Below are 27,120 nucleotides of genomic sequence, written 5' to 3'. Positions count from 1 at the left end.
CAATTAATGTCGTCTAATGCTTCAGGAACCCGCCATTGTCTTTTTCCAGTGAGTCACCAGCGCGGTTCCCTTGCGAGTGAGTCACCAGCGCGGTTCCCTTGCGAGTGAGTCACCAGCGCGGTTCCCTTGCGAGTGAGTCACCAGCACTCACCGTTTAATCCACCGTTGTCTTTTCTCTACCAATTATAAAAGTAGTTTTAATATTTCTTGTTATGTACCTGGATTGTTGCTGGTTAGATGGTTTTGAAATCATCTAAGCAGCAACAATCCAGGTACATAACAAGAAATGTTAAAATTACTAAACTCTGTTAATGAAAGTGGAGTTAAATTACATATATATGAGTAAGTTATATATCAATGCAGCCTTTGGCATTTAAAAAAATAAATTAAACCCCCCCCCCCCAAAATATTAGTAACAAAGGGGAAAAAAAATCACCATAACAAACCTTTAATGTACGGGGCTAACAGAGATCCACTAATATACACAAGAAAACACGTGAAGCTCTTAGTATATTAAAATACATTTTTTGTGTCATTTTTAAGTTTTAATAACGGTACCCTGTAAATGTACATTCCCATTTGGTAAAGAACCCCTTAAAAAATAAAAAAAAAATTCCCTAAAAAGTATTTTTATACAGATGATTGGCTGAATTTTAATTTATGCATTTAATATTCAGCATAAAACCGCTGACAACGCGGAGCGGTCACTGCCGACTCGGCTTTCCGTTCTCCAACACGTCCGATCTGTCAAAAAGTTTGAATAAATAGAAAAAGGTTAACAAACAAAAAAATGCAATTATCTCCTCCCACCGCTGACACTTATCTACCATTCCTAGTTGTCTCCATTTTTTTTCTTAAACCATACCAAAATGAAAGATTTTTATAAAAACTGATGCATCTTTTCTAACTTCTGCCATTTTAAAAATCCAGAACTGACGCTGAGCTTTTTGGAGGCAACTAAATCGGGTTAGAATTTCCAGTTTGGGGTCTCACCCGTTGTCCTCTTTGAGATGCTGGTACAATTCAGCTTTGTTGTTGACGGAATTGAGGCGGCCGAAAAACTCCTGGTGTTTCTTGGAATTGGCGGCGTGGATTCTCGTGGTCCAGAGCGTCAGCAGAGACATCGGGCCTGTGAGGAAACACCGCGTTTATGGACAAGGTTATTGCTCACTCATGATCTGATCAGCGCAGACAAGGCTGACCGAAACATCGAATGATTACCTTTGGACTTCTCTACGGCCGGCACGTCCTCCACCGCACTGCGAGGCTTCTTGTTAGGAGGTTCTGGAGAGTCTGGGGAATCCTTGATGACCTCAGCTTCTGCCAGGTCCTCCTTCTCCCGATCTATCGCAGATTTCACCCTAAATAAAAAGTATTTGCGTAAAGTTTCAGTTTTTAATATGAGAGCTGGCACCCCAGAACCACCCCCCCCCACACTTAAATCACATTCTGGAGCTCTACCACTGAACGTTGAGTGTCATAAAGCCGCCTACTGGGCCAATTACCCCCTTAATGCTGCATACAGTAACAGAGGGGGAAGAGGCCACATTAATACCCTGAGCGTACAGGCGCCGGGGAATGACTTACTTCTCCGATTCCTGCCACTTCTTGTCGTGCTCATGATCCTTGGAGTTCTTCTCCGACTTGTCCTCTTTGTCGTCCCTCTTGCGCCCTCGTTTCTTGCGCTCCTCCTCTTCGGGCGGCTTGCTCCGGCAGGCCAGGAGGCAGTCGAGTACCCGCTGTTGCTTTTCCGAGCCGTTGATGTGCGCTCGGACCAGAGTCTCCAGCTCGTTCCACATTATACGGTACTGCTCGTCTCTACCGGGCAAAAAGGAGATGCATTAAAAGAAGAGAAAGACCCCAAAAGCTTGCAAACTTCTGTATGGATCAGAGTCATGGAACAATGCCATTAACAATAACTCTTGGACTCCAAACCCAATCTCTGTATCACAGGCCAGGGCAGACAGTTTCGTGCCCTCCAGGGCATCTGGCATCTCACCTTTTGGGTCCTTTGCCTCTGGTACCAGCCGTAGAGATTGGGAGTGGGTCGTTTTTTCTCTCCATATCCACCAAGTTGTAAATGGTTTTCTGACAGTTCAGAACGTCCTCTTCAGTCAGCGACTCCTTGACTATCACGCTGGCCAGAGGTACAACCTGAGGACACAAACAAGCTAACGGATTCCCACGGAAAGACCCAGAATAAGGGCAAGTCTGAAGTGGCTGCAGTTAACGTAAATCAGACCTCCGATTCTTAAAACATTACACAGCAATTAATCCCAAAACTCAAAACATAAAAAATGTGTGACCGATCCACATTGAGCGGGTCTTTTCAAACTTCAGAACCAACAAGGCAGGATAAATGTAACCAATGCAAGATATCCTAGTTTGCGGAGATGTAGTTTAGGACTTAGAGATTATTATACCTAATGAAGACTACGGTCCATTCATAGAAAACATATCTGGGGCTTTCCACCCCAAACGGTCCCCCCCGAACGGGACAATCACCTCCAAGCCACTGTCACGGGGCATATTCTAGCTGCTGGATGGAAGAGATGTATCGCGATCTAGACTCACAGCCTGCATGTTGAAGATGGTGGTTTGAGAGATGATCATTGGCCAGTAACGCGTGTGTCTCTCTAGCTGTTCCTTGGCTCGCTCCAGGGGAACCTCCGTAGTCCCGTCCATCCGGTACCGGGGCTCCGGAAAAGGCATCAGCCGGTTTTCTCTCATGAACTCCCCAAAGTCCTAAAAATTCAAATAATTCTATAGAAGCATCCAAATCGTACGTAGTTTGTTACATGAACAGTAATAACACAGGACCTTTAAGTAACGGACAGCAGCTGCTATAAGTGTCCGTTTAATCACCTAAAGAAACCCTTTATAACGAAGCTTAAACACGCACACAAATCCTATCTGTTTAAACCGAGCGTGGAAGAAACGGACGGACTTTGTGACGGGCCAGGAAAGCTTGACAAGAAAGTTACCGTAATTCTATAATCCGTGACTCTTCCTCCGCAGCCCTCGCTGATGGACGGCGGATCTTCCAGTATAGATCGGGAGCTGCTCAGCACGTGCAGGAAGATCTCTCCTCCGTGGCTACTTAGCATGTGGCTGATCACTTTGGATCCAGACTTCCGCGGCTGTTCCAACAACACCGACCGACCTGAAAAACACACATCACGTAACCGGAGAGCCGGCGCGATAAATCATCGACGGAGTCCAACAAACATTTTGTTAAATGATTCCGACCCGCAAATTTTAATATTACTTTCTTACCATTAAGAAGAAAGTTGGTGAGGCACGAGGAAGGTCTGCTATTCACATCTACGGGGGAAATCCGGAACGCTCCCGTGCAATAATGCAACTCTGACAGAAAACAGTCAAATCTCATATTAGTCACTTGGAGCTTCTTCCAAACATAAACCAACGTCTAGATATAAAGCCTAGGAGATTATTTTTTTTAGCTGTCTCAGTCCATATCCAAATCTATCAGCGCGGCACGTAATCTGCCCCGGCGGCGGGTCAGTGAGATGAGGGGTTGAGTGTCATCTTTTAAACCCCATGATCTTTCTCCTCTAGGATCGCAGCGTGCCAGACGCGTCCAATCCAAATCCCAGAAACTCATAACGAAGTAACGAGATCTGCGTTCTCACCCACGCTGTTTGTCCGCGGCGTGCACCATTTCAACGTCACGGTCTCTTTTAGGCTTGGTTCTCGACCGTTACCAACGTGCCCATCACCTACCAAACAAAATGCGACACATTTACCGCCAATCAACCAGATACAACCAATGTAAGAATGCTTCAGCAAGAGGGGGTAGAATACACAGACAGAACATTATCACATATGCAATCCTTCCATTGAGCTTTAAATACACTAGGATCTATCTTTCTTCACTTTGTGACAATTTCCCTTTAATGACCGATAGCAGCGTGAGGTGCCAGCTGCGACACGCCGGAGATGACCCGACGCACGTACCGCTCTTCGCAAACTCTACATGCGCTTCTTTGTGATGTAGCAGCTCCACGTCATAGTTGGCCGACGTGTTTGCGTGTTGTTCTTCCTTAAAGCGGAAACAAAAAAAAAAGAAAGGAGCATCATGAACGGGTTCTGCTAAAAGCAGTCAAGAACGTGAACGCCCCAAAAAAGCCCCATTGGTATGTTTGTTAATATAAAACATATAATAACGTAAGAATCGTCACAAAATGACAACAGGCAGCTCATAGAGAGAAGAACAATTTATGGTGAAAACTAAACTGTTCGTTTTTGAGAATGTTCCTTTTTTTTATTTTTTTTATTTATTTTTAAAGAATTTAGAATAAGTTCCTGGTTGCTGCAAAACTTTTATGAAATACTCCCTGCCTGCACAGTGTTAGTAACACAAATGAAAGCAAAGCCACACTCGAGTCAACATGGGTTAGATCCCACAGGAGATTTTAAACGCAATAACTCCAGGATAAAAAAATAAATATATATAAAGAAAAAAAAAACAACAAAAAAAAAAACTATAGATGTAGGGAAAAAAATGGGCAAGAGGACATAGATGTGGCACATCACGAGAACACAGAAGGAGAGAGGATCTACAGGACGACACGGGGGGGATTTAACTCGTGATGAAAGCAGAAGCCAACGCTTTAGTTATCAGGTTCCCCAGTCCTGCTCAGGGGGAACATTGGTCTTCGAAGAAGATGTTTTTGCAAAATGTACTAACCTGATCACAGACATTGAGTGTGGGCTAGTGAAAAACAGAAAAATATGATATGGAGAGGGGGGAAAAAATAAATAAAACCATGAAAATTCAGAAGCTTTTGTAAGAAGTTAAGTGTGACGGGCTCGGGGGGACTGGACCTCACCTTCATCGGGATGTTGGTGATGGTTGTGGACGCGAGGTCAAAGTGAAGCTGCACCAGCTGGTTCAGTTTGGTGGCAAGATGGCGTCCGGCGCGGACACTGTGCACCTCGCTACTTAACGCAGGGGACAGCTAGAGACACAACACATGGGATTAACACGGAGTCCGGGAGTCCCCCGTTAATCTGCGGTTATTACTAAATAAAATAATTTAAAGGGTTAACATGATTTTCACCCCCAAAACCACATTAGGTGTCCTGAAAAGGCAGAGGCGGGGAGCAGGGGCTGTAATATCACAAGATCCCCTGCAACGGAGAGCTCTACACTTCTGAAAGAGGTCTGTAAGGTGAGGTTATAACAACCAAACTGTCCGTCTACATCGGGGTAAAAGAGGAAAGATTTTTGTAATTGTATCCGGGGATAATATCTGCGGCCTTTTCGCATCCGCCGAGCCGCACCGTTTAGTGTTTTACCTCTTTTCTGGGGCGATCGGAAACCAAACTCTCGTCACCAACGGGGTACGTGTGGATCAAAACCAGTTCACATTTCTGAATCTGCATCAGGCTAAAAAAGGAGCAGAGAAGAGTCGGTCGGTAACCAGCGAGACAGACGTCAAATCAGAGCGATCTGATCACAAAAACAAATGCTTCTTAGAATTAAAGCGCTTATCTGATCACCACCTGCTTAAATTTGGGTAAAAGTGACCGTAAATATTTAAATATATATAAGAAACAGTCCCGATCATATTCACGTTTACTCACTGATCTGATCCCGCCGCCAGCTTGTTGTGGTCGTGAATCGTTTCATTTACGCATTCTTCCAGCATCTGGACGTGGCTGTCGCTGTAACAGACGGGACAGGGATTTGTACTTCGCCACGGCACACGCATAGCCAACCAGCACACGCAACGCGCAAAGGAGGATTTAGAGACTCGCGTAAAAGATTTCGAGATGCAGAGTTACATATTAAGTACATATTATAGGAGAAGTAACGGTATCTTAACTCGTCTTTTACCAGCATTTTATAGATGGCGGTAACATAATGTTCATGGTATATATTTTTTTCTATGTCCGTTTAGCAGGGAAATAAATGGCGCTGAAATAACCTTTTTGCGTTGGTGAGACAGATTATTCGGCCCCTATTCGCCACGCGGTCTGCATTCTCCATCAAAGCCGTCCGGGCCTCATGCTGGTAATCTGTGATTTTACATAAGGTTTCAACGGCTGCGACAAGTCCATGCAGAATACTGCAGCACTCGGGGTCCGCACGAGGGTTTGGGGGGCCGATCATTGCCAAAGCTGCCATTAGCTGAAGAGCAAAAAAAAAAAAAAAGTAATTATTCAAACATTTCCATCGAGAGAGGAGCCGGCAGACACGGCTCAGCGCTAGACGCTTACCTCCTGCAGGTTCTGGTCTTCCTGACCCCAAGAATTCAGAATCCGGGAACAGGAATCACTGACGATAAAATTCACCTACGGAAAATGAGACAATTATTCACATCTTTCAGTTTATTCCATCCCAAGCTTCAATGCATTCTTTATCCACCTGCCCCGTCAGTCACATACATGTCCTCTCTCACGTCCTCAAACTGTCTCTCTTCACCTGATGCCCAAACAGAATAAACTGAACTCTCTTGCAGATAAACAGCTGTCACCCGCCGTCGCATTTCACGCCGCAGAACCGATCGGCACCCCCGTGGCACGTATAAAGGGGTAGCGACTGCTGTGCCCGCGCATTATTAAGGCCCCGGGTTCTCTGTGTCAGTGGAGGGCAGGACTCATTCAAGTATTTTTATTTAAATGCCGGTTAGGTACCCATCGCTTTACTTCCCACGCTGCGTCCACCGCTGTATTACGTCATCTACGTCTGAGCCGGGCCATCCGCAAACACTTACCAGTTTCTTAAACGGAAATATATCGTACATTATCCTGCAGTACTCCATAGAGGCTTCCACCGCGCATGTCCACAGCGATTTGGAGATGGGAGCCAGCGGGATGATGCCGTGGGTGCGATTCTTTGTCAGCATGTCGAACTCTACGTGCTGGCGGCACGACTCTGCCATGTAGGGGCAGTGATCCACCACGAACACCGTCTTGTGCGACTCGGAGAAGGTTTTCATCGTGACCTGCATGTCGGGGGGGGGGGGCAATCAGAGAGGAGACGTTTTATTTCAGGTACAAAGCGTAATCCCGGTGCTAAGCGTGGAGCAATGTGCAGGGAGATTTCACTGGTTGCCATGGTGACTGCTCCTCCTTTAGGGGTTTAGTCCAGAACTGCTCTTCATAAGTAAAAGCTCAGTGTACACAGTAGCACAGAATGTAGTATCTCCTAGGCCCCTATCTGCCCCAGCAGCAACCTCAGTGCCCCAGCACATCCTGATCGTGTCTGCTCTTTGTCCCAGAAGGTTATGTCCGCTACCACCCAGGGTTCAATGTTGCCCTCACCTGTCTATGTGGTCCCTCCTCACACAGCTGATGTGGGGGTTCTATATACCCCTGTCATGCCCCCATGTCCCAGACGGGGCCCTCCTAGCAGTCTCTCCCAGCTTCAGCCAGCAGAACCCCGCTCCTCATTGACCGCCTGGTTCGCGTTCAGGGGATTCTTGTCCCTGCAGGTTACCGTAGCTGCGCCACATCGCGCTCGCGCAGGAAGCGGCTGTACGGCTGGCGCGCGCGCGCTGTCCAATGCCTCCTTCGCCAATAGCAGCTGGAGGGGTGTTTTTTTGTCAAAGCGCACGCGCAACCCAGCGCACGGTAATTGCGTCTCCGATACTAGCTCTAGATAGTGGCGCCATGTTATGACGTCACTGGATGTTGACAGCTGGGAACCGGGGAGCGGAAGGCGGGTAGGGTGACGGTGTGGCGTTGACATAGCCGGCAGTGATAAAACCAAAGTCCGTGAAGAGCAGTCTGTGAACCGGAGCTCGGCTACAGACTCCGGGAGAAAGGGGGGCTGTTTAGGTGACTTTGTGCCCTATTGCGGGGTATTTGTGTACCTGGGCGGGGAATTTAGAAGATGAATAATGGGGCTTATTTACTTCACTTATTAAGCCGTTTCCTGCTGTTTCTCTACACATTATCAGGGCTTTTAGGGCTGTAGAACCCTGCGATACCCTCATACCCAGCAAACATTCTCACCTCCTAGAAAAGATGGAGACCAGGGGAGGAGAAAGAGGGGCATCAGTGGAGGGGAGAGAGGGGCATCAGGGGAGGGAAAAAAGGTATCAGGCATTTGGGGAGCAAAGAGAGACTGGCCAAACTAAAAAGAGACACTTGGCAGTCGTGTAGTTAGCTTGCATCGCTTCCAATGTTTGCGCCCCCCCCATCTTCAGGCCAATGGACAGTAAATGGAAATAAGAATTTTGGGTGATGTGAAACATCATTTCCTGTTTTTTTATATTTTAATAATGATTTACGGCACGCTGTATGAATGTGGTGACGCTTTTTGGCTTTTTTTTCTTTGTAGAATGAGCTGCACAATAGAAAAGGTGCTGATGGATGCAAAGGCCCTGGTGGAGAGGCTTCGAGATCACGACGGTGCCGCCGAGGCGCTCATTGAGCAAACAATGGTCCTGAATAAGCGCGTGGAAGCCATGAAGCAGGTCAGGCCCTGGACGCAAAATCTTTAGGAGATTTTAGTTTTAGTGGTTGCTTTCAGTATTTAATTTGTCCAAATTGTTAAGGTGCCGTTCCGTAGATACCCATGAGATCAGTAACAACTTCTTATTTCTTCTTACAACGTGCTTGTTCGGGTGACGGATGCTGTTCTAAGTGTTGCCATAGCAACCAACTGTACTGTTCTTACTAACCTTAATGTAACATACGATGGTTTCATTGGTGCGTGCCTTATTGCACCCTTTTATTGTTTTTTGGAAATTAAATAAGTGATTTACCTTAAATGTCGCCGTAAGTAGCCCCTGCCGCCCCTGAGCACCTAAAGCAGCAGCCAAGGGAATTTGCCACAACGTGAAATCATCTTAATGCTTCCCACTGGAAAAGCCTTGCAGGGAATATATAACCGTTCCTGTATTACCTGTGATTTCTCCAGTACCAGGAGGAGATTCAGGAGCTGAACGAAGTAGCCAGGCATCGGCCGCGATCTACGCTGGTACTGGGTATCCAGCAGGAAAACCGGCAAATCAGGGAACTGCAGCAGGAGAATAAGGGTAAGCGCGGCGTGTAGTCGGTACTTACTGAGACGTTCAAAGGATTCCGCGCTCGCTGCAATGATGTTGCTTCTGCCAGGCGTGCCTCGTGGGAATAGTTCCTTCAATAAAGATTAAAGAATATATTAAATAGTCTAATAATTGGACGTAACTGTATCATGTGATGTACGTGAGGTCAGCACACGCGTTGCAGGTTTGGCGGGTAGTTTTTGTGCAGGCAGATTGGGGCAATTCATAAATTTTTTTATGTTTTGCCAGAGTTGCGCACGTCCCTGGAGGAGCACCAGTCTGCTCTGGAGCTGATCATGAGTAAGTACCGCGAGCAGATGTTTCGCTTGTTGATGGCCAGCAAGAAGGACGACCCTGGGATCGTCACGAAGCTGAAGGAGCAGCATTCTAAGGTAATTCAGACTTTGGCCCCGTGTGCGTGAAGTTGTCGCTGATAACGCTGCACTTTTAGCTTTTTATACACGGATTAAACATGTATTTTTAAGCATTTTTTCTGGGCAGGAGTTAGTGACGCCGTTTCGCTTATTTTGTCGATTTCTCCAGGACTTACAGCTTCACGTGGAGAAGATCAGCGAGATGACGGCGGTGATGAGACGGGCTGTAGAGATAGACGAGCAGCAGGGAAACGAAGAGTACGACCGGATAGTAAAACTGGAGGTGAGGCGTGACTTTATTCCTCCCTGCTCTCCTTTCAGCCGTGCCTGACACGTTATAAAGCGATTAGGGGGCAGTAAGCCGGTGCTACTCTGTGTTACTGATTGACAGCAGAAGCACGGCTTTGTCAAACATACATTATAGCCGCTCGTTGCGATGTCACCTATCAGTGAGGCTCAGTGGGCATAGAATCCACGTCAGCCACTTCTTGGGATACGTTACAAGGGAAGGGGAACCGCTTTTGGGAAAATATGGATAATTATTGTTAAAATGTTTGCATTTTTTCCCCCTGCGGCTGCAGCAAGAGAACAAGCGCTTACGTGAAATCCTTCAGATAACACGAGAGTCTTTCGTGAAACTTCAGAGAGATGAGACATCAGAAAACCTGCCGGTGGCTGCGCTGATCCTCGGCTCTGATCTGAGCCTCCGGAAAAGCTGATGCGTTTTGAGTCTGCGTCACTTTGAAAGGGTTGGAGTGTCAACATCCATTGCGAGAGGGGGACAGGATCCTTAAATGCTCGCCCTCGCTTTGGTGTTAGAGGTGGAACTCTGGAAAACTGACTGCAAACACCACTGAAAACAATCAACCAGACCTAAAAAAAAACGAATAGATTTTTTTACCCAGGATTACTTGAAATCCCCAAAGTTGTTATGCGTGGAATATACAAAAAGTCGGGGTCTCTGCAGGACGTCGTTTTCCTTCATTCCTCGAAAGTCTTCAGTTATATTTTAAGACTATTTAAAAGGTGCAAACATGTTTTCCTAGTTGGTGTAAAATCCTTCGGTGCGGTCGGTCTGGTGAAAGCTGAATTAGTTTGAGTATTAAGACAGCATTTATAAGCTCCTCGGGCAGGGGTAACATTAAAATGATTTATCTCACTTGTGAATAATTTTTGTGTACGGAGAGAATTATATTCTAGAATGTCTGCATGTTACAGAAAACGACATCTTGGTTAAGGCTGCTCCTCTGACTCGGGGAGGTGTTTACAACAAGGCACCGATACGTGACGCTGTATGTGACAGAGCAGCGGGGTGACACAATGTGTCCGTACTCGTCACCTGCAGGCATCGCGTCTGTCAACTGTTCGTGGTCTGACCTACAAGCACCATGTGAAGCTATAAAGATGATGAGAGCTTCTTTAAACAGCATGAAAACTTACGCAAAGGGAGTTGTTTCAGCTTCTTCATTCACTGTGCGTTACAAAGAGCCAACTCAATGCGCTTCTGCTCGAGGAAGAGCTTGGCTGGCCCTGTATAATGTATTGTTAAGTCAGGAGGATTTCTTCAGTGTAAGTGCATAACGCAGTATACAGGGCCGGCTTGGCCCTTCAAAACAGAGGAACCTACAACCGGTGGCTCTTAATGTAGCTGAGACCACAACTCCGCTGCCTACTCTCCCTTTAGTGAGCCCCGTTTTTTGCATGCCTGCCTTTTAGCCCCCTTTGCCCCCCAGGGCTCCTTACCGCTCTGTCACATTTCCAAGCCAGGCTTCAGACACCGAGGAGAACTACTGGTCCGAGCCGACGTCAAAAGCGCCGTGCAGGGGGCCAGAGCATGGCAGTGAATAAAGGTATTTTATGGGAATACGTGGCTTGGGTAAGGAAGTTTGACTCCATTCGTGGCAGCCGTATTTACGTGGAACGCTACTCAGCCATTTACCTCCCACTTGATGAGCCTACAATCCATTTTGTTTATTCATTTTAATCATATAATTGGGTAATAAAGACAACTACTGCAGTTTTACAAGAACTCTGTTTTTTCATTTTATTTTCATTCATTGAATGTTTGGTTTTCACACAGGAAAAAATATACATCTGTCACAGGATGTACATAGGATGACATATGTTAATCAGACATCTAAATATTTAGAATATAACAAATGTCATCTACACTCAGATTAATCTGTACATTTTTTGGAGAAAAAAATGAATCAAATTTTAACTGTAGGAAAGAAAGCCAGAAGAAAAGAAAAAGAGAGAAGATAGCGGTAAGAGCAGGAGCTGTGCAGGCTGGCTGGCCATGGTTTACTAAGTCATTAGTTCTAGACCGTAAAGTAGTGCCCTTTTTCCCTTCCATTAAGTTGTTGGATATTTCATCTCAAGCGTACCAGGAGGGTATTACGGAGATCAGATTTCAAATGGGCTGCCTGGGCCATCGAGGGCAGTTTGCTTTGTGCCCCGGTTCCCTGAGCTGCGTGTACCATATTTTCCCAGGGTACGGATAAATTGTTCTTTGTTTATACCCCCTGACATGCCACTCCCCCCCCCAGATATGCCTTATACCCCCCTATATGGCACTGTGCCTCCTGATATGCCTTATACCTCCAGACATGCCCCGCTGGTATGCCGCTCTGCCCCCCCAGACTTGCCCCCCGTGCTGCAGACTCCCTGGTGTGTAGTGGGTGAACGTCTGCGCGATGCGCGTAGATAAACCTCTGCTGGCGGCCGGCTGCGAGAGAGAAGGATCCAGGTCTCCTGCAGCTCTGCAGGGATCCGGATCTTAGTGTTATAGCCCAACCTCTATTTTATCTTATATTCGATAAAATTGAAGGACCAGATGTCAAAATTCTAATTTAAACAATTTGCTCTTCCTAAATGTGGTCTTTTACCTCCCAAACAAACTGACAACTGACTAACCCATGCATGGGCAGTATAACTGTAATGTGGTCTGATGGGATCAACTGAATTAGCCAGCTTCAAATATGCCCCAAATAGCACATGGGGCAGAATGGCCAGGTTTGGAAAAAAAAACGGTTTCGACATCGCAATATGCTACTTCTACTTGCCATATAACTTGCAAAAAAACATAAAATCAGTGGGTATTTCTAAACTCAAGACAAATAGAATCTATTTAGTAGCAGGTTTTTCATTATCTTTTGTAGATGAGTAAAATATTTTTCAAATAAGAGTCAGAAAAAGTGCTTTTTTTCAATTTTGATGACAAGATCAAAAACATCCCTATTCCCCTTGCACTGTGGTACAGCCTGCCGTGATTGTGATGTCATAGTGCTGTGACATCACAATGCTGTGATGTTCTGTAAAAGCACATCCAGACACTCTGGTTGTTTCAGATTGTGAGCAGTAGCAGTACTGAGCACAGTTACCTGTCCACTACAGGCAGCGAAATTGAGCTTTCAATTGACTTTAAAAAGACAAAATAGGCAGAGATTAAAAGGCCTTCGTTCGTGTGCACGCAATAGCCGGCACATAGGTGCGAGTCTCTGCACCTGAACATCTTTGACTGACACCCGACAGGTACCCGTTTCAGCCATCATGGAGCGCACTTGCTTCGGCACTCCTGGCCCTCGCACAAGCAGCAGAATAACATTCACGCTGTTTGTGTTTGGCTGGGCGCTCTTATGCGGCGGATCTCTACTTTCTGTCTATGGGTTCGCGACATGCCAGTCCGACAGCTGTATCACCTACAAGGCGACGGGCCTGGTACTTGCCGGGTTAGGGCTGGCATGTTTAATGATGGCAGAGTTTACTGCCAAACGAGAGAGGAGAAGGAGGGAATTAGAAGGAGACCCGACGGATCCAGATAGCAGCTTCCTCTGCGGGAAAAGCCGGCGGTTTGTGCAGTTCGTAATACTCGGGATCCTGTTACTGGCTTGCGGGGTACTGATTAGTATCCCAGGACTTGTGTTTCCAGCCTGCAAGCCGGTATCCAACACAGACAAACCCCCTAAAGTCTGTGAAACTCCCTTACTGCAGACAATCGTAATCGTACTAATCGTCTTGTGTTACTGCCTGGCTATCTGTCTGAGTAAAGACCGTCGGGACGGCGACTCTGAGGAGGACCCAGAAGCCTGCAGATATCCGCCGGTTCCTGTAAGGGTGGGTGACGAAGTCTTCGCGTTCCCGTCAGCCCTACCTCCACACTTTGCAGGACCTGATAGGTCAATGAGCAGGGACCCTCCTTCCTACGACAGCATCCTTTTTGAAAGGGACGACCATGATTCCGGCGGACGCAACAGGGAAAATGAACACACCGTTCCATGGCGATGGGGGCCGAGAGTAGAATACATCAACGAGCCTACCCCTTCGGAGCCACCTCCAAGATATGAGGACATATACCCTTCTCAGCCGGATCCTGAAGAGAGTTCATCATCGTATTACTCGTTTTCCCAATCATCGGAGTCGAGTGACTATGAGCTCGCACCAGGACCCTAAATGTGGAAAGTCTGAACTATCGGGGGGGGGTTTTTTTTCTAACATTTCGACTCAGTACAGTGTTTGAGCCGGAAGCGTCACCCAAAACATCTCATCTGACAATATCCAGGTCTGCAGATAAAGGACTGAAATCAGACCGGGTTTTTGGTCAGTGCCGGCACCGTACATGACGCCTGTCGAAATGTTTTTTCCCCCCCCGTGAGACTTCCCCTTTAAATAACGGATAAATAAAATGACATCTTTTCATGGTTGCCCCTCAAACAGTATCTGTGTGTGTTTATCGTATGGAATCTATGACAAATCTCTTACATCTGAAACTAATTTGTTATCTAAAATGACATGCCACTGCCCCCCTATATGCAATATAACCCCAGACATGCCCCTCTGACCCCCCCTCAGAGTTACCCCCATACTCCAGATTCCTTGGTGTCTAGTAGTAGCTGCCGGTGAACATCTGCGTGATGCACATAGACGACCTCTGCTGCTGTCTGCAACTTGGTTTCATGCAGAAACTTGGGCCCTCGGGACAAAAAAAAAAACATTCGCCATCATTGTTCTAGAGCCTCAATTTAACATGGAGAACATGGCGCCGGTGCCCAATATTCCCCCAAACAAGACCCTCCTGCAGCGGCAAACGGCTACGCATTTCAATCTCCTTATGGTCCAGCAAGCCCAGGTCCCTAAAGAGGAAACGCTGGCGTCTCCCTCTTACGTAGTTGTGACGGCGACCGCCAAAGCGGAGGAATACGTTTACCCCATGGCAGTTTTCTTCCAATAATATCAGATCGATCCTGAAGATCAGGGTGCTGGCAGTTTCTAAAGGAATTTCTAAATTAAATTGTTATACTGTTTCCATAAATTACTTTTTTTTCTGAATGGTGGGAGGGGTGAGAGCAGAGCGGTTAAAGGCAGAGAAGGTGCTGAAACGTTATTGCGACTCTTTCCTTCAAGCAAAAAAAGCTCATATTTTCCATAAAAAAGTGTGAATACAAGTGCTGAATCTATAGACAATGCTTCCTGCTTGTAACAAACACGTTTTAATACAGAATAGAAACGTCTGAAAGATTCCTGAGAAGTTGTTGTTTTTTTTTAACCAGTGCGGAAAATACAATACTGCGATATTACCCTTAGGAGGCTAGCCAGATGGTACTGAAAAGGTTAATAAGGCTCACGTGCCACCGGCTCGTACCAGAGGTACAGGCAAATTAAAAGGGGTTCCACATGCAACATCATCAAATTAATGGAGGTATTTGGCGCCTCCTGATGATGTCAGAGGCTTGTATAACCCTTTAAGGACCTGCAAAACCAGCTTTTGCTGATGTAATAATACTCTGTCGTCGCTGTCATGTGCTTTGAGGAGTTCTGTTATTGATGGTGTTATCCGCGGGTTCCCCGGGACGGAGCTTTGGGCACAGCCTGGCATGGGGTCAGACTCCTTGGTACCCCCAGTACTTTCTGGATGGGTCTCCATTCTGTGCCTCACAGGCGCGTGAATGTAGACAGAAGGTATGGAGGATCACGCGTGCTTTCGGATGCCCAGACGTTTCCTCGGGAAGTGCTGGGAGCGAAGATAAGAAGGTGCAGATCTCTGGGCTTCCTGCCCCTCTCTCTGGATAACGTCCGCCCCAAAGTGGGTTATAGAAGTAATGGCGTCCTCTCCCCCGCAGGCTGCTCCCTTCGGAAGATCTCCCGGAACTGGGCCAGTCTGAGAAGGACCCGATCCTTCAGGGGAGGCAGGTGGTAACTCGGGTCCAAAACATTGGTTTTCCTTCTTTCTCTGTCTCGTTTCCAAACCAGGTAAGGGGTCGGAGGGAAAGGTGGGCGCTCCCTCTCCCTGTAAAACTGAGTGCCCGCTCCGGTCACCAGTAAGACAGCCCATAACGCGATCATTATGAAATCTACAGTAAAATAAAAACATTATGATTGATGCCAAAAAAAAAAAAAAACCCAGTTTGGGTCATGTCTGGCAGATGGATTTTTTTTTGTTTAGGCAAAGCCTAAAAAAATATATATAAAATAATAAAAAAACACCATACAAAAAACTGAGATGCCAGACATCATGAAAGCTATATGGGATTATTTTTTACAAAAGACCTAAATAAGGGCTGGTTAAAGGGGAACAATTATATTTTATTCCTTCTGATCAGATTAAAAATAAGTTTTCAAAAACATTCCTGCTTTCTATTTTTTACCCCAGTTGTAGTTTTTGGCCTAAAATATAAACCCCCGACTCCTTATCATTCTGCCTGTGAGAAACAATAGAATGGCACAGTCTTAATCACCATACACTCTAATGATAGTCTATAGAGGAACAGCGTGGAGCTTTAAGCAGGGAAAGCCACTTAAAATATCACATGACTGACAGCAATAGCGGCCTCCACATGAGGGGAGGTTACTGAATAAAATGAGATAAATCCAGTTTTTTGTCAACACTGACTGACTTTACCGTAGCCTGCGTTGGGGGGGGGGGGGTGTTATATTACCGTATACAGCCCTGGGGGGTTTATATTACCGTAGACCGCTCTGGGGATTTTGTTCTCCATGGTGTTTTCCCTTGGTTCAGGTTTTGAGGATGGAACACTATTTGAATGTGCCACGCCTGTCTAATTATTATCGTTTTTAACCGCTTACCGTTTGTCTGGAAAGGAACGCTGGTATACGCCGCGCTGAATTCTGTGTTTAGCGCTCTCTTGAGAACATTTAATGTGATGTAGGAGAGACTCGTGTACAGATAGCTGTCAATGGCCAACACCACGGTGTACGAGCCGACCAGCGCGCAGCTCAGTATATTCAGCTGAAACAGAGGAGGTGCCATTAGTCCTACAGGACTCTGGAGCTCAGAGAGACCAGCGCAGGCACTAAAGGGTCAATGTTTGGATACCGATACTTTAACCCACTAGGGAGCCCAAACAGAGGGGTAACAAACCCAATAAAACTTACAATTTTCGGAAGAGGAAGCAGCAGCACAGACCCGGCGGTAATGGCCGAGAAAGTCATCCAAAACACTCTGCTGTCTCGAAAAACTTCATATTCCCCTATAAGAAAAGAGATGACTGAGATGAATATAGACCCCGCCGGCAGATCGGCCCCATCCGGCCCCTCTATCCTGCTGTAAAGTCGATGGTCTCGTCTTCGATTCAGGAGCCGTACGTCTATCCCATGCATGTTTAATCCCCTCACTGTATTACCCTCTACCACTTCTGCTGGGAGGCAGTTCCACTTATCTCCCACCATTCCGTAAAGTAAAAGTTTCTCCCATTATATCCAATTCCTCGCAGTGATACATGCCCATCCCATGTAGAAGGGAAATCAGCAGCTGGTGACCCGAAATTATTAGAACCCCCCCTCACCCCCTGCCATAACCCCTCCCCCATTCGTTTCACCGACCTATTGGAGCGAAGAAAACAACCGAAGCCAGGAGGAATCCCAGAACCAGCCCCACGGGGAGCACACAGGCATAGACGCTGCCACATCTCCACCAGGACGCCACCAGCAGGAAGCCCCCGACGACTCCGCTTAAGGCCGTCAAACCCAGCCGCGCTGCACATGGGGGGGAGGGGGTCAAATTTAAACAAAGTTCATTCAGCTTTTATTGATGTCTAAAGAAAGCAGTAGGAATTGGGATTATATGTACTTCAAAGGGTTAATTCATCCCAAAACACAGAAAACTCAAGTAACAATTTATAATAAAAACTAGAAATTAAAAATTAGTAGGAAACGTAAATTTAGACATTTGCAGCATTTCTGTAATCCGACACACATTGTACACCGCTGCCGCATATGATGGCGTTATAGTAGTCATAACATGTTGTACATTGCTCTGGAATGTGGTAGTGCTATATAAATCAATAAAAGTTCTATTATTTGAACCAAATTGCAGTACCTAGCGGTAAATCGTTCCGCTTACCGTCATATCCGAGCTGAGTGACTCTGGTGAGGAGAACAAACATCAGGAACCCGGCGATAACGAAACCCACGAAGAAGAAATCTAGAAGCGGACAGCGAAAGTCAGACATACAACCGTAGACATGGCTTCAAACCGTGAACCGTGCAGGTACAGATACATGGCGCCCCGCAGGGGCTGGCGGATGGGGGTCTGTGCAGCTGCTGCTACCTTTAGTTTATATCTGCGGCAGTATATAGCGATGCAGAGTATTCCCTGTACAGTACTTAATGCAAATATTTTTGTTAATTAGAAATTGATTGTTTGTAAGTGACCAGAAAATTGCCTTCTTTGCCACCACACAGCTAATCAGTGGCCTCCCAAACAGCCGGCCTGTGCTATTTTTACCCCAAACAGCCTGCCTGTGCTATTTTTACCCCAAACAGCCTGCCTGTGCCATATTTGTCCCCCGCCTACATCCAGTACCAGCAGGAGTAGTACGTTTCTCTTACTGCGCTGCGTGCGGACGGATCCAGCGTGGATGTAATGTCATTTGCCACACACTGGAACAGTCAGACACAGCGTGCCACATTTTGTCAACAATGTTAGACTGTAAAAGATTCTAATAAACCTCAATTAAGAAATGGACCATATATAATTATTGGTATAGGCAATAGTTCAATGATAGGCTTCAAGGTTTCCTTGACCTTAAAATATGGAATGAAGGATTTGCTGAACAGGCATTCTATAGATAGGATAGTAACTTGCTAATGCAGGGTATAGTTGTAACTCTAAAAGGGCATTACAGTATGCGTACAGCCACCACCTAAAATAGGGTCTCGACGTGTAAAGATCTTAGTGAGCATGTTTACCCAATTAGGTGAAGACCAATAGACTGACAAGACTGACATCATTATTCAAACTGTGTATATAAGTTAAGGCCTTGGAGAAGCATAGGAGGAGAGGTAGAGGGGAGATGTACTTGCCATCCATGTACTCTTCACGTCCCAACACTCCCTCCCTCCATCCTCAGGAATGCATAGGACAGATGTCATGAACTAAAATTCCTCTCCAAGGTTTTGTAAGACTCGTTTTGTATTATTTTTGTTATCTTCTTTTTATATTCTTCTTCTATTTTTGTTCGTATTAAATGTTTTACCTTTGTTTGCATCTAAGTGACTCTGCCTATTTTTGACGCACATACATATTTATGTGTTGTTCCTGATACGAAGTTTGTGTTTGGCCCTATATATATATATATATTTTATTACATAGACCTAGCAGACAAATGGTCGCAGGGGTCACCAAGGACCCCTGGAGAGGCGAACCCATCACAGTTGCGACCCCGGTTGTTCCACCAATGTACGAAGCAATGTGTATACAGAGATGGACCGGTGTCAGAAAGCATTGCCCTCCCTGCCATGTGGCACCCATTACAGGGGTCATATCAGGAGCCGTTACCTGTTTTCAGAAATCTGTGCCCGAAGAAACAGAGAAGGAGACCGATGAGGCCACAGAACGTGAAAAATATTTTAGTTGAAACTTTCCCTGAGAAGTAGAAAAACAGACAAAGTTCAGTAAAGATATTATTAAAATGGATTTAATAGACAGAAATACAATATATGATTCAGGCTCTCCTGTAACTCCTAGTATCCTACCCAGGGTATAGCAGTTGTCCACGACAGCGGTGAAGTTGCAGGCGTACGTGTGAACGGGAACATACGCCGCTGAGGTGTTCAGGACGGGGTCGCGCACGATCACACTGTAAATCACGCCTTGTCCTGGGATGGAAGAGAAGGACACGGATGGCAGGTCACTGGATGTCAGGGTGGCCAACTGCGAAGAGAGCGCGAGGAGCCATTTTTGAAAGAATATTTGAAATCTATTTTGGCATCACCTGATCCCCAGCCAAGATTCTCACCACTTCCTCCCCATATACCCAAGTTTCCTGTACATGCAGCACGGTGTAAAGATGCTGACAGACCTATATGCAAATAAGTTCTTGCCATGGACATGGGTTAATTTGCGTTTATTTTATACAGGTTAGGGGATGTGTACCCAAAATCCCCCATATGCTCCACTTATTTACCTTCACGCCATTTGCCATCACTTGCTGGACCATAGACATTCTTCGCAAGTGGGCGAGGAGGGTGGATTCGTTGAGGTTGTTTTCCGGAAGGAAGTATTGGTAGACATCATACAGCAGCCGCCATCTGGAGTTCAGGTCGGTCTTCACGTCGCACGCTGGAGCGATTTGCCCTCTACGCAAGAAAAATAAAACAGATTTATGGCTTCCTTGTGACTTCCTAAATCAAGAGAGAAAAGGTTTTAAAATGATTAAATCCGTCAAAGCGCACCGTCACCTGCTTGGTAACAGTCTATGAACCCGTCTCACTCCACTGACACATATCTTGCGGTAACCGTGTTAAAAGACAGACACCGCAGACAGACCTCCTGCCTACCTGGCGTGTCCCAGATTCGCCGGAGCAAATTCTATGACTGTTTCATACAAATTATACTGTAAATGAAGATTGGGGTAAACGTCCAAACTGAACTCCAAGTTACAAGCCCCAGGGATTGGATCTGAAAGGAAAATTAAAAGACGCCGTTAACATGCCAAATAATGACATTTATTTAAACTTTCCAGTCGTACATTTTAAATGTCAGTAAATGCCTTTTGTATTTATCACGTTTTACCACAAACGTTTATATATATAAGAAAAGGAAGAGTCTGTGTTTGTGGTCTAAATCAGAACATTAAGACGCAGGCATGAAGAGTCGTGAAGAGATTTCTGTGACCCCTGAAGGAGCCGACTTGGTGAAACGCACAGGGAAACCCGAACCTTATTATCTACGTCGGCTGTACGCATCGTAATGCACAGCATATAACGGGGTGTTCTCCGCCCTTCTAATACCACCAGAACCAATCACATTCATCCAAATCGGAGGAGTGACATTATAGACAGAAATAATCCTACAGATTTTGAGAATAGGAAGTTCGGACAGCCACTTCCATGGCAGTGCATTGTTAGCTCATTATCTGTGGATTTATACAGCGCCATCATATTGCGCAGCGCCATACTGTGTAATAATGCCATTTGGTTTACCGACACCCCCAGAGCGTCCGTCCCATCTGCGCATTTACCTTTCTCTGTGTAGGGTATGGTAACCGCTGAAGCCACCAGCTGCTTGGGAGACGCAGACTCCAGGTACCACGTGCAAACCACCTGCTCTGGCTGGAGGATGGTGACTAATCCCGTGTCACTGCCGGTGTCTGAATCATTTTTACTGGGGATCTGAAAGGAGATTTCACCGCAGAATTATTATTAACAAATTATATGCTAAAGCAGAAAATGACAAATCCGTCTCTTCGTGTTAATCCAGGTGAAGCCAAAACACACCCTTTAAATCTCACTCATCTTGCAATAGTGGAAAAATACGACATTTCACATAGGGGTCAGCTGGTGGCACCTTAAACATTATTTACTTTCTGACCGCCAGGGAATCCCCGGGGTTTCCAGAAGGAAGTCACTTATAGGGCACAGAATCAGATAAATAACTTTTATCCTAACCATTTAAATCGTGTTTGGGTTAAATCTTTAGCCTAAGATTTAAGGTCTTTGGTAAAACAGAATAAATAATAGAATTAAATAATATCTGTTGTGCTAAACAAACACTTTCAGAAAAGGAGAATTTATTAATATCATAAAAAGCAAAACATAATTAAACTTTTAAAAATAGAAACCCAGAACCTGCCGGCAGATCGGCCCTTTCTCAAACTTTAATCAGTGGTTGATCTCGTCTTAGATTCAGGAGCCACATGCATGTTTAAATCCCTACACTGGATTAGCCTCTACCACTTCTGCTGGGATGCTGTTCCACTTATCTGCCACCCTCTCAGTAAAGTTAAAAACCCTTACATTCTAAGCCTGCGACCCTCTTGTGTTAGATTCTGGTCTCTTGTTGTAACATTTCTCCTCCTTTCAATATGGTTTGCATATTCAGCAAATAAAGAGAGCCTGGCATTGTAGAAATGCTGATTTTGGATTTATTTTCCCCATTATCTGTATTATCTGTTGATCCATTTATTATGATTCACTAAGCCAGTCTTTACCAAATTGTTAGTATTTAAACATACATGCTCACTCACAGTAACAAGGATTACACGGCTCTGTCCACCCAAAGACATATAAAGACTAACCAATCGATAAAATAAATCCTCGATTTAGCTTCCAGAATGTTCCGGGCCGGAAGCCCCTTTTATTTACTCCATAATTTAGAATTTCTTTCAGTTTGAAAAAAAAATTCCTCTGATTAAGCCGCGCAAGCTTAACGATCTGTATTTGGACAGAGGGTTTATTATTCTGGGATTGATACCCGTGTCTTGCTCCAGATACTACAATAGCAGTCATGAGCATCGATCTGCTGCCAAAATAAAAGAAACCGGATATTTGATATGTTTATACGGTAATTATATATTGTGCCAGCAGCAGGACATGTAGCGGTCGATATATATTTTATGTATCGTGGTTTATACCACATGATGTACCCTCTATATCCTTAGATGTTTAAGGTGATGTTTATATATGAAATTTTTCATCAGGGCACTTAAGCTGAGGGTCAAATTCAGCCTCAGGAGTGTCAGAGGATGATGAGAATCATAGTCCTATACCTGCTGTAATGACAGGCTCACAAACATACCTTGCTGAGCGAGAGAGTGACGTTCTGGAACTGGGTGTGAACTTGAAAGAGAAGGAAGGAGAAGTTCTGTGGGATGTTGCGCACGAGGATTTCAGTTGGGGACGCTCGGTCCAGTTTCAGTTCTGTGAACGCTCCAATGGTTACTTCCAAGAGACCTGAGCAACAAGAGACACACGCAATTTACTAACATCGCGTGTGACATCACGTGTGACATCACTAAACCAAACCACCCTTCTTGCGAACGCATACAATGTACATCAGCGCTTTTAAATAATAAAATCTAACAAATTAAGATTTAAATAATAATAAAACTTGATTTAAAGAAAAATGAATCCGCTGAGCATTTTATTATAAATATCAATAAACTTAAGTATAAGTGTAACAACAAATCTAGATAAAAATAACAAAATATCAAAGACTTAAATATAATAATTCTTCTGGATTTAACCCCGTAACGACCAATGATGTGCCTGGCGAGGCTACCAGGACGCATTGTCACAACCGCCGCTGCAAGAGACTTTGCCACTCAAAGTCGTTGCTCAATATCTGAGCCCTGCGAGCAATTAGCAGAAACTGTAACGTCTGCCACAAAAACAGCACCGGAAACATCGACATCCCAACGCGTGTCGCGCTTACATAATCTAGACAAGGTAGGTGGCGAGAACTCCCGCAACTCTCAGCCGGCTTCAGGGATGCTCATAGTTTATGATGCTGGCTGAGGGTTACAGGGGCTGCCTGATGGATAAACCTAATAAAAAAATACCCCCATCAGCCACCCAGATCCGTTTAACCGAGAACTTTCTGGAAAATTGAGATACATTTCGGTCTGATGACGGACACCGGAACCGAGTGAAAATACTGAAATGTAATAACAATTTTAGGGCTTTAAGGAATAATTGGAGAGGATCTGAGATGGGGAGACGTTGATTGTTCTTAAGATGATGTGAAAGTTTCTTCCAAAAATCCCTTTCCGTTTGGGAGTCGGGGGGGGGGGGGGTCATGCGGAGTCCTTGTGACACTAATTGACTTCCTTGGGTAAAACTTGTGATTTTTGGTCGGAAGGTCCTGAGGGAAAAACACGAGTGAGGTCTGGAGAACCCCGCTGAGGGGGCACAAGAAACATGGCACAGACCACACCTGCACTGCCCGGGCAGAGAACGGGCACAGACTACACCTGCACTGCCCGGGCAGAGAACGGGCACAGACTACACCTGCACTGCCCGGGCAGAGAACGGGCACAGACTACACCTGCACTGCCCGGGCAGAGAACGGGCAGCTCCTACCCTCTGCCCTCACCCCCTGCACTTACCCCTGTCATATTTCTAAACTCCCAGCTCCTAGCCCTGTCATACCCTCTGCCCTCCGCTCTTAGACGTATGAGAGGGATAAGGACCGGGGCTAACACCCAGCTCCTACCCCCGGTGCTTATCCCTGTCATACTTCTAACACCCAGCTCCTACCCCCGGTGCTTATCCCTGTCATACTTCTAACACCCAGCTCCTACCCCCGGTGCTTATTCCTGTCATACCCCCTGCCCTCCGCTCATACCCCCGGTACTTATTCCTGTCATGCTTCTAACCCCCAGCTCCTACCCCTGTCATACCCCCTTGCCCTTTGCTCCTACCCCCGGTCCTTATCACTGTCATACTTCACAACCCCCCGAGCCCTACCTCCTGCCCTCTGCTCTTACCTCCGGCAGGCTCAGCCATCTCTCCGCACAACAAAATGCCGCCCAGGAGGAAAAGCATCGCGCTGGGGGCCAGGGGCCACATCACCTCAGCGCGGGGACCTCGGAGCCGCCGCTGTGCATAATCCCTCACCCCGAGAGGCCCGCCCACCGGCAGCGCCCGCCACAAACATCGTCACGCCTACCCCAGGAAACGCCCACAGGCTTGAGAAAAGAGACGCAATTACAACGAAACCGAGTCTAGCTTGATCCCACTTTATGATACATGTCGCTGTAATGTGTCTCCTAAACAGAGCGGGAAATAGCGTGACAGAGACATTTTATCGCGATTTACGTAAAGAAAAGCATCCATCCACAGCGGCTGCTGTCTGAGACACACCTTCACTCAAGTGACGATGTTGCGTTGAGCCAATAATTAGAGCTTATCGCGGCAGCCCCTCCCACCTGTCCCAGAAGCGACGGTTGCAGGGGGGAAGCGGTTGAAAACAGCCGACCAACAGCAGAGAGCTTCCGCTGAGTGGGCGGTTTTTTCCGCTGCCAGACACAAAGATGGCGGACCGGTTGACGCAGCTGCAAGATGCGCTGAATTCGGTGAGCTTTTTTTAATTCTATTTCTGATACCCCAGAGAGGGGTACTTGCGGCAAATTGCCACCTGGAGGTGATAGAACAGTGTTTATCATACGATTCGGGCCTCAGGCTGCTCACAGGGAGGTACTCACAGCTGCCTCGTACTTATGGGCCTCTGCAAGTCAAGTCTGCTGCCCACGAGCATTGATTAAGGTGACCTGGCCCTATTGGGACAAGGAAGTGCAGCTTGGATCCTTATTTGTACATATAAGAGGGGGGTAGCAGCAATTGTGGGCGTGCTTAGGGCCAGTCTGGCTCCTCGGAGGAGGGATGAGTGCGGAGTCTGCCTCCTTGGGGGGAGGGAGCAGTCCGCCTCCTTGGGGGTGGGGTGTGCCCGGCTTGTTAATAACAGAAAGAAAAATGGCTACTGTTTCTCTCTGTTTTGTACTTTTTAGCTTGCAGACCAGTTTTGCAACGCCATTGGCGTCCTGCAGCAGTGCGCGCCTCCCGCCTCGTTTAACAACATCCAGACCACGTTAAATAAAGAGCAGCCGAGCAACCCCACGGAAGGTAAGGAGGAGTGGGAAAGGTGGGGTTAAAACAGAACAGATCCGATCCTTTGCGGCCCCCGGACCACACTGCTGGACATGCTTTAATTTCCCACCCAATGCTGTTTGTGCCGTCCACGCGGGATCTCTGGCACAGCGCAGAAAACCATACGCATTTGTGCTCCTCGGGGGCGGAGTTAATTGTTTCAATGCAGTCTGCTGAATATAAAGTCTTTGATGTGGAACATACTGTAATTTAATGGGATTTAAAGACATCTGTCTGGGTTTTGTTTACTTTTTTCCTTTTGTAAAAGATCTTTACTCGTTGAGAACACCCGCGTGTCCCGTTATCTGTTTCAGAATACGCGCAGCTGTTCGCGACGCTCATTGCAAGGACCGCAAAGGATATAGATGTCCTGATTGACTCGTTGCCCAGTGAGGAGTCCACGGCAGCGCTACAGGTGAGCCCTCAGCCATCCCCACCGTGGGGTGGGGGGTCGAAAAAAAACCACTTGCCAAATCCTTGGTTTTTATCCTCATAACATCTTTGAGTCACAAAGTCTTTTTGCTGGGAGATCAGCCAACCTCTCAAACGGGGCAATAATGGCATTTTTTTTCTTGCCTAATAAGTAAATCCTTCTGCGGGGAGTTCGTCTCCTGCCATGGGCAGACATTCATTCGCAGTCTTTATATTCTGAATGCTGAATTCAAAGCAAGACGGCAGGAAACATATTAAGCCTCAATAAATATAATTTTTTTTTAAAATTTGCTATAATTCAATAAATATTTTAATTGTTAAACCCTGTCCTGTTATCTGGTAGCGCACCCGTATTTATTTCCCCCCAGGCTCTATTTGCCCCGCTGCCCGTCCCTTACGCCATGCTAACTCCCTCGGTTTGTCCCGCAGGCTGCCAGTTTGTACCAGCTGGAGGAGGAGAACCACGCTGCGGCTGCCCGCCTGGAGGAGGTGGTCTACCGAGGGGACATGCTGCTGGAGAAGATCCAGACGGCGCTGGCGGACATTGCCCAGTCGCAGTTGAAGACTCGTAGTGGAGCCCCTACCCAGGCAGTTCCGGAGTCTTAGCAGCAGGGGGCAGACTCGCTCCTCAGGACTGAACATTACGGCCGCAGCGAGAATGCGCTCAGCCGGGAGCCTCTTCTCGCCCGGTGAACGCCATTCATTCGCATTGTCCCCGGCCGCAGGGAAATGGTTAATCAAAATAGGGGAATAAAAGCTCCCTCCGGCGTCCCTTCTGGATGTTTTAGTGAATGGCCTCCGAGCCGCACTCAGGAACGGGTCTGTGGAGTTTCGCACGGGAACTTTTCACGTCTTTAGTATTTTGTCATTTTTGGGGGTGACCCAGCCTCCGGGGCGCGACCCGGGGTCTCCTATAAGGAATGTTCTTTCGGATCACACGGACTTGAGGCGTCTGCGGCTGTTTCTGTTGGTCGGTTTATTAAATAAAGTGTTTACAGAATGGGTTTTGGATATTGAGTGCGTCTCGCTGGCCCTCCATGGGGGTCGCGATGTATGTAACTATGTATCGAGGTGTGAGGAGTCCCCCCGCTTCCGATGTTGGCTCCGTAGAAGGTCTTCGGGAGGCGGTGCTGCCCGGATCTCCAAACTGTTCTTGGTGAGTTAGTGGAACTGCGGCCACGCATCATGTTACTGGGCTGCGCATGCAAAGGATTAATTACCTGCAATACATGTGCTGCCCGGTAACGTGACCCGTTAATTTATAGAGCGTTAAAACAATTATGACATTTAACGTGTAATCAAGCTGGACACGTATGCGTGTCCCGGGAAGGAATGGCTGGCTAAAGGTACGCGCCAACCCTCGTGATCCGTCGTGCGAGTTCCGACGGGCCGGTTCTCTGCTCTTT

General features: G+C 46.5%; 5 protein-coding genes across 7 annotated transcripts; 3 read left to right on the top strand and 2 right to left on the bottom strand.

The window, feature by feature from the left end:
- Positions 1-704: 704 nt before the first annotated feature.
- On the bottom strand, positions 705-6,968 carry LOC149271940 (integrator complex subunit 13). Of its 2 annotated transcripts, XM_089506984.1 has the most exons (17): positions 6,744-6,968; positions 6,247-6,321; positions 5,955-6,157; positions 5,611-5,691; positions 5,323-5,413; positions 4,854-4,982; positions 4,712-4,735; positions 3,979-4,063; positions 3,654-3,740; positions 3,277-3,366; positions 2,985-3,163; positions 2,575-2,745; positions 2,000-2,154; positions 1,588-1,818; positions 1,222-1,361; positions 994-1,129; positions 705-744 (listed from the first exon to the last, which is right to left on the bottom strand). In XM_089506984.1, exons 1-17 carry the CDS (start codon positions 6,966-6,968, stop codon positions 705-707), a joined length of 2,142 nt encoding a protein of 713 aa, XP_089363110.1. The 2 variants fall into 2 exon arrangements, with proteins under 2 accessions (XP_089363110.1, XP_089363111.1); XM_089506985.1 differs by lacking the exon at positions 4,712-4,735.
- Positions 6,969-8,315: 1,347 nt separating this feature from the next.
- Positions 8,316-10,116, top strand: LOC149271939 (FGFR1 oncogene partner 2 homolog). 2 transcript variants are annotated; one of them, XM_089506981.1, is made up of 5 exons: positions 8,316-8,450; positions 8,897-9,014; positions 9,273-9,415; positions 9,567-9,680; positions 9,979-10,116. In XM_089506981.1, the coding sequence occupies exons 1-5, from the start codon at positions 8,316-8,318 to the stop codon at positions 10,114-10,116; spliced, it is 648 nt and encodes a 215-aa protein (XP_089363107.1). The 2 variants fall into 2 exon arrangements, with proteins under 2 accessions (XP_089363107.1, XP_089363106.1); XM_089506980.1 differs by having other exon boundaries at positions 9,273-9,437; positions 9,475-9,680.
- Positions 10,117-12,949: 2,833 nt separating this feature from the next.
- LOC149271938 (transmembrane protein 171-like) lies at positions 12,950-13,849 on the top strand. The gene has a single exon (XM_089506976.1). The coding sequence runs from the start codon at positions 12,950-12,952 to the stop codon at positions 13,847-13,849; it is 900 nt and encodes a 299-aa protein (XP_089363102.1).
- Positions 13,850-15,484: 1,635 nt separating this feature from the next.
- LOC149271937 (transmembrane 7 superfamily member 3-like) lies at positions 15,485-24,181 on the bottom strand. Its single transcript, XM_089506975.1, has 12 exons — positions 24,124-24,181; positions 22,434-22,588; positions 20,878-21,028; positions 20,195-20,315; positions 19,822-19,993; positions 19,391-19,568; positions 19,194-19,280; positions 17,757-17,837; positions 17,237-17,389; positions 16,790-16,884; positions 16,481-16,643; positions 15,485-15,747 (listed from the first exon to the last, which is right to left on the bottom strand). The coding sequence occupies exons 1-12, from the start codon at positions 24,179-24,181 to the stop codon at positions 15,485-15,487; spliced, it is 1,677 nt and encodes a 558-aa protein (XP_089363101.1).
- A 488-nt stretch (positions 24,182-24,669) lies between these two features.
- On the top strand, positions 24,670-26,320 carry LOC149271936 (mediator of RNA polymerase II transcription subunit 21-like). The gene is made up of 4 exons (XM_089506982.1): positions 24,670-24,711; positions 25,144-25,258; positions 25,597-25,697; positions 26,144-26,320. Exons 1-4 carry the CDS (start codon positions 24,670-24,672, stop codon positions 26,318-26,320), a joined length of 435 nt encoding a protein of 144 aa, XP_089363108.1.
- The last annotated feature ends 800 nt before the right edge of the window (positions 26,321-27,120 follow it).

The sequence above is a fragment of the Sceloporus occidentalis genome, unplaced genomic scaffold (assembly GCF_023333645.1).
Source record: "Sceloporus occidentalis isolate IW3139 unplaced genomic scaffold, rSceOcc1.0.p SCAF_444, whole genome shotgun sequence".
Lineage (NCBI taxonomy): Eukaryota > Metazoa > Chordata > Lepidosauria > Squamata > Phrynosomatidae > Sceloporus > Sceloporus occidentalis.
The sequence above is the reverse complement of the archived record's forward strand: the minus strand, read 5'-3'. Positions and strand labels throughout refer to the sequence as shown.

What these genes read in the sequence shown, in the direction of transcription:
- LOC149271937 (XM_089506975.1), bottom strand. Translation starts at nt 24,181, where the DNA reads ATGCTTTTCCTCCTGGGCGGCATTTTGTTGTGCGGAGAGATGGCTGAG. An exon ending in GCGAATCTGGGACACGCCAG is followed by an intron (nt 19,994 to 20,194) that starts GTAGGCAGGAGG and finishes TTTCTTGCGTAG; the next exon opens with AGGGCAAATCGCTCCAGCGT. An exon ending in TGCTTCCTCTTCCGAAAATT is followed by an intron (nt 16,644 to 16,789) that starts GTAAGTTTTATT and finishes CCTCTGTTTCAG; the next exon opens with CTGAATATACTGAGCTGCGC.
- LOC149271936 (XM_089506982.1), top strand. Translation starts at nt 24,670, where the DNA reads ATGGCGGACCGGTTGACGCAGCTGCAAGATGCGCTGAATTCG. An exon ending in TGCAAGATGCGCTGAATTCG is followed by an intron (nt 24,712 to 25,143) that starts GTGAGCTTTTTT and finishes TGTACTTTTTAG; the next exon opens with CTTGCAGACCAGTTTTGCAA. An exon ending in AGTCCACGGCAGCGCTACAG is followed by an intron (nt 25,698 to 26,143) that starts GTGAGCCCTCAG and finishes TTTGTCCCGCAG; the next exon opens with GCTGCCAGTTTGTACCAGCT.
- LOC149271938 (XM_089506976.1), top strand. Translation starts at nt 12,950, where the DNA reads ATGGAGCGCACTTGCTTCGGCACTCCTGGCCCTCGCACAAGCAGCAGA.
- LOC149271940 (XM_089506984.1), bottom strand. Translation starts at nt 6,968, where the DNA reads ATGAAAACCTTCTCCGAGTCGCACAAGACGGTGTTCGTGGTGGATCAC. An exon ending in CTGGCGGCGGGATCAGATCA is followed by an intron (nt 5,414 to 5,610) that starts GTGAGTAAACGT and finishes CTCCTTTTTTAG; the next exon opens with CCTGATGCAGATTCAGAAAT. An exon ending in TCACGGATTATAGAATTACG is followed by an intron (nt 2,746 to 2,984) that starts GTAACTTTCTTG and finishes TTGAATTTTTAG; the next exon opens with GACTTTGGGGAGTTCATGAG.
- LOC149271939 (XM_089506980.1), top strand. Translation starts at nt 8,316, where the DNA reads ATGAGCTGCACAATAGAAAAGGTGCTGATGGATGCAAAGGCCCTGGTG. An exon ending in GCGTGGAAGCCATGAAGCAG is followed by an intron (nt 8,451 to 8,896) that starts GTCAGGCCCTGG and finishes TGATTTCTCCAG; the next exon opens with TACCAGGAGGAGATTCAGGA. An exon ending in ACTGCAGCAGGAGAATAAGG is followed by an intron (nt 9,015 to 9,272) that starts GTAAGCGCGGCG and finishes ATGTTTTGCCAG; the next exon opens with AGTTGCGCACGTCCCTGGAG.